Consider the following 8,441-nt stretch of genomic DNA (forward strand, 5'->3'; position numbering starts at 1 on the left):
AACTACAATTGACCATGATGGATGAGGACATTACCTTAGCTTCGTCGAAATTCAACCCTTGTCCACTTCAACAACTTTGCTCTGTCATAACCAACTCAATTATGTCCGAGAAACAATCTATAGATGCTTCTCATCTTCAAAGAGGGAGGTCTAGCCTCTAGATCTTCCTCATCTAGAAAGAGACCTTTCAATTCCCTCACCTACGTAGAAGTCTTCCCCTCTACCTCTAGGTTTTCCTCCATGACACCTACCACACTCTTAGTCAACCATGACCTTTAAAGAATCCTAACACATGTTGATCTTCTCCATCTACCAAGGGTCTCATGACTTTCCATCTGCCAACACCTGCATGCCAAGTATCCAATTAACTTTATCCTTAAACTTTTCCGACCTCAAAACCTAAAACCTATTGAGTATCACTATACCAGCAATTACTATCATGTTTTACACCTGAAATTTGACAAACACATTAGAAACACAAACTAAGTCAAACTTAAACCCTTTATCAACTACATCAAAATAATTTAATTGAGTTCAACCACGACTTGGAATAGGATTAACCACTTTTTTAAATTTTACAGCAGAAAATTAAAAATGGCAAAAGAAGCACCTTAGTTTTTTTGTAGATAAATTATTCTTTCTATTGCTTTTTCCCACCTCTTTCCTCTTCAATCCACTAATGGAAAAAGCTATAATAGATACATTGACGAGCATCTGGCTGGAAGCTTTAATCCAAAATTCTTGTAGTTTCATATGAAATCGTCTGGTCCTGGGTCATCATGATTTTGATAGACATGCTCAGTGTCAGCCACAGGGGCATCATCTTCATCGAAGGCTTCTGGAGGAATCTCCATGGTATTATTGGCTTGGGACAAGAAAATGTTTCTTAATGTGCGCGACTGATCGAGCTCAAACTTATGCTCTGGTGTGTGCTGCTGATTGAATCTGCCAGGCAGCTTAGAAGTGGTGTTGTAGCATGTTTCACAGAGGTCGAAGCCGACTGCTTCTTTGCAATCTTTGCACCTGTATCTCTTTCCAGCTATTGGATACAGCTGTTGATAAGATCGACAAAAGCTAATCATTTACAAAAGTCAGATGAACATTTGAGTCCTTGGTAAAGAGCCAAAATAATCTTACTGCCAAAAGAATCTACTATTCAGAACTAGAGATAGTAGTTGCACAATGGAATCTGTAACTGCCAAAAGAAATTTTGCATCCTTAATATCCTTAATAGAGAGGAAAAAGAGGATACGAAAGAAAAATCTTAGCTTGGATTCAGAAGGGCTTCTCCAGAGGTTTTTACTATCAAAGCGTGTTTTGTTGGTCTTTGATGGGTCAAAGCACCTTGAGAGGTAATTAAAAGGTTTGATAAATTCATGCCCCAGGTGCTTTTATTCAAAGCACTGCACTTCGAAATTAATTTATAAATAAGGTGATACTGCCATCTAATGTTGCTTTCCTAAATCAGTTAAAAAACCAAAAATAAAAAATTTTGCAAATTTTTCAATCTTTGTTTTCAGTAGGTGCTCTATATTTTCTAATTACCTAAAAAGTGCTTCATGCCAAAGGAAAGATCGTAAATGTCCTCCTCTCTAAGACTTCATCCTTTCTGCCTTTGCAAGCATCATTGGCTTCTTATCAAGTCTTTCTTCTTCCTCCTCTTCTCTCCTTCCTCTTCCTCTGATCCACCAACAAGAATACATCCACTATTTCTACAGTGGCAACAACAATGACCTTTGGTATGCATCCGCCAAAGCTTCTGCAAGTGCAATGACTAAATCAAATTGTGCTGTTGAACAAGATGCTCGACTCTGCCACATGCAAGCCACCGACAACTGGGGCCCTAAGCTCTGCATCTTCTCCTGCTTCTTTGTCGGCCCTCTCCAACGCTTTTGCTGTGCTTTATTATGGTGCATGCCTTGGCCAGGAGGTCGCCACCCTAAACAGCCTCTGTGCTTTATTATATGGTGCATGCCTTGGCCAGGAGCTCGCCACCCTAAACAGCCTCAGTGTCATCTCCATCATGGGGATTGACAATTAGTAGAAATAGAAGTGGTTACTAACTCTAGGCTTTTATTGTCGATTTGGAGCGCCATAAATGTGAGTGTTGTGTCTTTAATTAGTAAGGGCTCCTATGCTCCCATGTGTTTGCTATTTAGTATATTAAAATATGGACTATCTACACATTTTTTTATTACACCCCTGATAAGTAGAGTCAAGATCTGACGACTCTATTGTTCTGCCACCTAGAGAAATTTTATAGCCTAGTAGAAGAAAGAATGGTTGGATTGGATCGGAGGATAGTGGTAATGTGAGAGGTGCAAGCAAGCTAGCCACAACTAGAGATCAAGAGATCATTTAGATTCCTTTAAGTTCCCTTCGACTGAAAAAGTTTGCTTGGGAAATGACTATGCATATGGGCAAAGAATTCTTTGTTGAGAAAACACGAGCTGCAAATGGGTTTTTATGGTTATTATCCTAATTTTAGCTAGTTTTGAATTGTGTTTTAAAAACAACTCATATAGTAGTTTTATAATTTGTTAAAGGTATTCGGACTGAGATGGATAAACTAATGCTTACATATCTTTTTAAATGCTTCAAATGGTGAATCTAAATAGATTGATGCACTTCAAGCATTGAAATTATGTACTTTTGAATAACTAAACAACTCGAAAATGATCAACTAGAAGTTTTGGCCAAAACTATCAGATGGTCCTTGGTCAAATTGTCAATTTCAGAAATAGCAGATGTAGTAGTGGAGGTGATTAAAGTTCGCCTATGATGTTCATGTAGACATCTTTATTTACTACAAACAATTTGTGAAATTGTCATTCAAATTTGCTTGTTGTATATAACATCTTATTTCTAAAACACGACAATTACATATTTAGTGCTCTAAATCAACAATAACTTCCATTTCGTACTAACTATCAATCTCCATAATGGCGGCGACACCAAGGTGTGTGGAGTGGCGACCTCCTAAGCCCCCGGGGCATAGCTGAGTTGGTTACGACGCAGCAGAGTTGCAGAAAAGGGCAAGAGTTTGAATCCTGGCGAAGCCAGACAATACTCTCTTGCGTCGTGACCAACTGTAGTTTCTCGATTTACCTCTTCACAGATGGTCGTGGGGCCGACCGTATGGGACCGCTAAGGTGGCGGATTCCACCTTTTTTGTAGAAGTGGAGTGGCAACCTCCTAGCCAAGTGATGTACTAATGTAGAGTGCAATGAAGGCATTGGAGAAGAGGGGCCCTTGGTGTCAAGGCCGGTGAAGAAACAAGAGAAGATGTGAAGCTTGCGATCCCACTTGTGAGGTGGTCCACATGTGATGGAGCATGGCGTCAAGCATCTTGTTCAGTTGCAGCTTGATGTAATCATCACAACTACAGAAGCTCCAACATATGCAAACCAAAAGATGTCATCAGCGCTACCGCCATGGAAACAAAGGATGTATGTTTCCTATGGTTGGTGGAGAAAGATGGAGGCGAGGAAGAGGAGAAAGGAAACAGGCTTGAGGAGGAGCCAATGGCCATCCATAAGGGCGAAAAGGAGGGAAGGTTTAAAAAGGAGAATATTTAAGGTATTTCCTTTGGGTATGAGGTGCCTTGTGCCTTTTGAGTAATCAAAATATAAGGAATACTCAAGGAATAAAAACTCAAAAGCACCCTTTAAAAATGTTGTCAAAAATTAATGTAAAAATTAAATAAATACTAAATATTAATATTAAATATTAAAAATAATTTTAAAACAATTGTACAATTCCTATGATGATATTTTACCATTTAAATTTGTGATGTTTAAATAATATTTTATTGAAAAAAATCAAAATATTATTTATATGTTAATAATACAATAAATGATGTTAAAAATTAAAAAACTAGAAAAATATTCTCACTATTATTTAATATATACAAAACAATCATTGAGATAATATTTAAATAATTAAAGAATATCATTATATTATTATAAAGTATATTAAAATAACAAAACAACTCAAACATATTAGAATCATTATTCTATTGAATGAATAATTGATATTGTTTATATGTTATGAAATCTTGAAATATGTTTTAATAATAAAATTGTTATTGAATATATATGCTAGAAACATTGTGCTATATACAAAAAACAATTTTGATCATAATATAGTATTTCCTATAATAAATAATAATATATCATATTGATAAAAAAATAATAATAAAAGGATGAAATATATGATTTATTTAAAATTTTAATTAATAATATATTCTAAGTATTTATATCATCATTATTATCATTCTATTTAAAGGTAAAAGTGCTTTCTAGTTGTACTTTTATCAACAATTGTAAAATTACTTTATTTTAAGATTTATTTTGAGATGTAGGTTGCTAAATAAGCAAACGCTAAACAACTTTTATAATTTATATGATGCAAAGTAGAGGTATCAAAAATGAAAACCAGAGTCAACATGAAAAATATCAGATTAGGATTGCTGGGAGTTTTTGGGTTGCATTCGGATTGCCCCGGACTGACCTGAATTTAGGATTTAAGATTTTTGTTAGGTTAAATCAAATTTTATTTTGAAAATTAAGATGTTTTATGTACATCAATAATAGAAGGTTAGTATGACAATGATGAACTATTGAGATTAAAAGTGAAGAATTATCAAGGACAAATAACAAAAAAAAGTCTTTTTTAATTGGGTCGGTCGGGTTATTCGAGTTGATCGGGTTATCCGAGTTCAGGTTTAGAATTTTCAGATTGAGTTCGGCTTCGGGTTATAATACCCTTGCTTCGATCCGACCCAAACCCACCCGACCCACCTGAATTGACACCCCTAATGGTAAGTGCATTCACTAAACGCATTTTTTAAGTGTACATACAATGTTAAATCCAACCTTATCCCTAATGCCCTATTTACTTTGAAGTGAGGACGAAAGCAATGATGGATTATACAAGAACCGACATATTTTTCTCTGTTTACCTATTATAAAAGTAATCAGCAAAGGGCAGCCCTGTGCACGAAGCTCTCGTCAATGCGGGGTATACACAGCCTTATCCTGCTTTGCGAGAGGCTATTTTTGTGACTCGAACTCATGACCCCCAGGTCATACGGTAGCAATTTTACCATTGCACCAAAGCTCCCATTCTAAATCATTCACGTACCATTTTCGACCATTTTTTCATCCATCTAAAAACGGGCATTTCCTTACTGCAATAAATCTAGTGACTAAGAATTCCACAAACTCACAGCCACCACAAAGCTCGGGGCAGGTCAAGAATCACTTGAGGCCATTGTAAACTCATGGGCAAGCTGTGAATCACTTGCAGCAGCCAGGTCACGGATGGTCTGCTGCAGTCTTGAGCTCATGCACAAGCTGTCACATGCTTGCAGTCTGACTGTGAATCAAGACTACTGGAGATGCCCCCCTTTTCCTTTCTCCTTTCCCCCTTCTTTCCTTCTTTCTCTTTCCTTTCCATTCTTTTTTTTCTTTTCCACTATGGATTTTTTCACACCTTTGATTCCTTTCCCTCCTGCTTCAACACTTCATCCTTCTTTATCTTCCCTTTCCATTCTTTTTTCTTCCTTTTCCAGTGTGAATTTTTCCCCACCTTTAATTCCTTTCCTTCCTCTATCTGCACTTCAGGGTAAAGAAAGCCTAAATATTAAACAAATGGGGAGAAATTAATCTTTCTAATTTGTAAATTACAGATAATCCACAATGATATCAGTAACTGTTGTGTCTTCAGTGAGAAATATTAGACAATAGGTGAAATTGGAATTCCAGAACATGCAGATACATTGTAAAGCCGAATGCATCAACAAAATCTATTTTAGCATAATGTTATAAAGCAGTTAACATAAAAGGTTGAAAAGGAAAAGGGAAAGGAACTGCGAGCATACCCCACATGAATCACATCCGATTCCTACATGAATATCATGCATGTCTTGATTAAACCACAAATCCTTGGTTTCAGAAGGTATCTTTGCTTTCAGATTCTGTATTTGAACAGCATCTACAGTCCACAAAGGTAAAAACATAAGAAACATATAGGAAAAAAATCATGGAAAAATTTATGAATCCTCAGTGGCAACCTAATCCAATTGTTGACGAGATATTTAGGAAGAATAGTAGAGAGCAATAGGAAAACAAAAGATGTCCAAAGATGAGAAAGAGAGTTTGAACTAAATTAGGGAAAAGGAAAAGAAGAGAGTGAAGGGAAGGCAACAATTTGGCTTCCATAAGAAAGCTGCAGGAGGAAGAGGGAGAAGTTAGAGTGGGAAGAAATCAAAATTCTATCAACTTTCAACCATAGGAGTCTTAAGCATTACAAAGGACGCATACAGAAATACAACTCACTAGTGAAGAGACTAGTTACCTTACACTAATTACTGAAAAATTATCTACAATGTAATTATATTTCAGGTGTATGAGAAAGTTACGTTTTAAATTTTTTGTTGGATTGCTTTAAAAATCAGGAGAATGAAAACTTATGCTTATGTTACCCTCTGCTTTACACGATTAATTACCCTCAATATCAGGGTAATCAGAAAACCATTTCCCTCAGATTTAGCATGGATATAGATAGAAAAACTTACTGGTTTTCTCAAGATGCACTTGTTCTCTTCTCACTGCATATTCTGTTGGGAATGCTTCTTCTAGGAAATGATGCAGATCCAAGCACACATTTGGAAACTCACCAGGATGAAGACTTTTGCAAATTTGACATCGAAGAGGATCCCTACTTAAGCCATATAGGCAAGTTTCACAATACACTACAAGAAGGATACAAAGATTATAGATAAATTATCCTAGAAATGTTGTGCCTAATCCCTACTTGGTAACTCACCATGTCCACAATTAAGAACCATAGGCTTATATATCATTTCTTTGCACAAAGAACATAATACATCAACCACAGAAATGCTCCTTTTCATGGTCTGCTCAGGAGAAGAAAGCTTTACCAATTCAATGTGTCTGCTATCATCGACATTTTCACTAGAACTCGCCCTGCCTTCCAAAAGAAAAAAAAATCAATTATGGAGTAAAGAAAGATCATTAGTAAGATAAGCTATCACACTTACCAGAATTTAGTTTCTTCTCACATAACTGATCCACCAACTGGGGAGAGTAGATGTCTGCACTTTTTTCTTCCTCTAAAATACAGGACAAGGTAAAGTTAACAGTCAATTCTCATAAAGAGAACAATCAAAGAATTTAGCTTAACATTTTCACAGACTAAGTTTAATTGTTTTAGGTGTTCACCAAACACTTCCATTTCCCTCCTCTTGTAGGCCTCAGGTTCAAGTTTTAACAGCAAGTAATGGAGCAATTGGCAAATATTAGGGAAATGATAGTAAGGCTGCCTGCAAATAGGGCAATATGATGCTCGGAACCCATGCATGGCTTTGTTCACGCACCAAAAACAAGAAGTATGTCCACATGCTGCATTACAGAAAAATGAGTAATAGAATATTTGTACTTGTAATAGAGAATGGAAAAGGTGACAACTTACCAAGCACAACTGGTTTGTAGAGAAGATCCCTGCAATATCAGATATTGAAATTTGCAACTGAGAAACTAAAATAACAACCTCAAGAACAGTATTTAAGTTCAACATGAATTGAATCTCACACGGCAGGGAATAATATTCTAAAAGAATCTACATATAATCATAAAGAACATTGCTTTGTGCAGATTTTAACAAAACTGATTCTGAAGGCTCTAAGGTAGTCAGTATATCATGTTCGCCAACATCCCAGTGTAAACGCGCATGTTAAAACAACTTATTATCATAAATGAATGAAAATTTCCACGAGAACATATGATGTGGTGCAATTCCCAGTTATAGACACAAAGCATTTCAACGAAATTCTTGATTGTTTGATTTCATGTAGTAGCATGGAGGGCCCCCCTCCTTTCATCTCGGTGGGTCTATTGAAGGACACCGCAGAATAGATCAGTCACAATCATTCACGAGCTTGCATATAAGCAAGCCTTCTAACATCATCAGATCATTCATAACTAAACATCTCTCTACTGGTAAAACCTTCTTCAGAAAAATCAACATCGCTTCCTTCAAGACGATGCAATCTCGAAAGAAAGCTAATCCGAAGGAACCCTAGAATTACGATGTGGCTTCTACGCGAAGGCATTGCAGCAGAACTCACTAAAAAAAACTGAAGATACACGATCAAAGACAATAAATCCAGTCGTTCGAGCAGAAAACCCTCGTTCCAAGTCCCCAAACGTAAGAAGACGCGAAGAAGAAGCAAACGAGAATAATCTGGCAAAAATGGAGAAGAGAAAGATCACTCACAGGCAGACGCAGCACTCGAAGGGAGAGCTAGACCCGCTTTCCGCGGGATCGGCCACCGCCGGGGAAGAGACGGGGTTGGGCACCTCGGCGTCGGCCATTGCTTCTAGCGCAACGAGATTCGCCGGGGAAGAGACGTGGGA

General features: G+C 37.0%; 1 protein-coding gene across 1 annotated transcript; it reads right to left on the reverse strand.

Moving 5' to 3' along the window:
- Positions 1-545: 545 nt before the first annotated feature.
- On the reverse strand, positions 546-8,441 carry LOC141840999 (E3 ubiquitin-protein ligase PRT1). Its single transcript, XM_074729114.1, has 8 exons — positions 8,302-8,441; positions 7,498-7,526; positions 7,248-7,427; positions 7,067-7,138; positions 6,832-6,996; positions 6,581-6,757; positions 5,885-5,997; positions 546-1,052 (listed from the first exon to the last, which is right to left on the reverse strand). The coding sequence occupies exons 1-8, from the start codon at positions 8,397-8,399 to the stop codon at positions 750-752; spliced, it is 1,137 nt and encodes a 378-aa protein (XP_074585215.1). The 5' UTR covers positions 8,400-8,441; the 3' UTR covers positions 546-749.

The sequence above is a fragment of the Curcuma longa genome, chromosome 11 (assembly GCF_044706935.1).
Source record: "Curcuma longa cultivar G26 ecotype Majalengka, Jawa Barat chromosome 11, ITB_CL_G26_1.1, whole genome shotgun sequence".
Lineage (NCBI taxonomy): Eukaryota > Viridiplantae > Streptophyta > Magnoliopsida > Zingiberales > Zingiberaceae > Curcuma > Curcuma longa.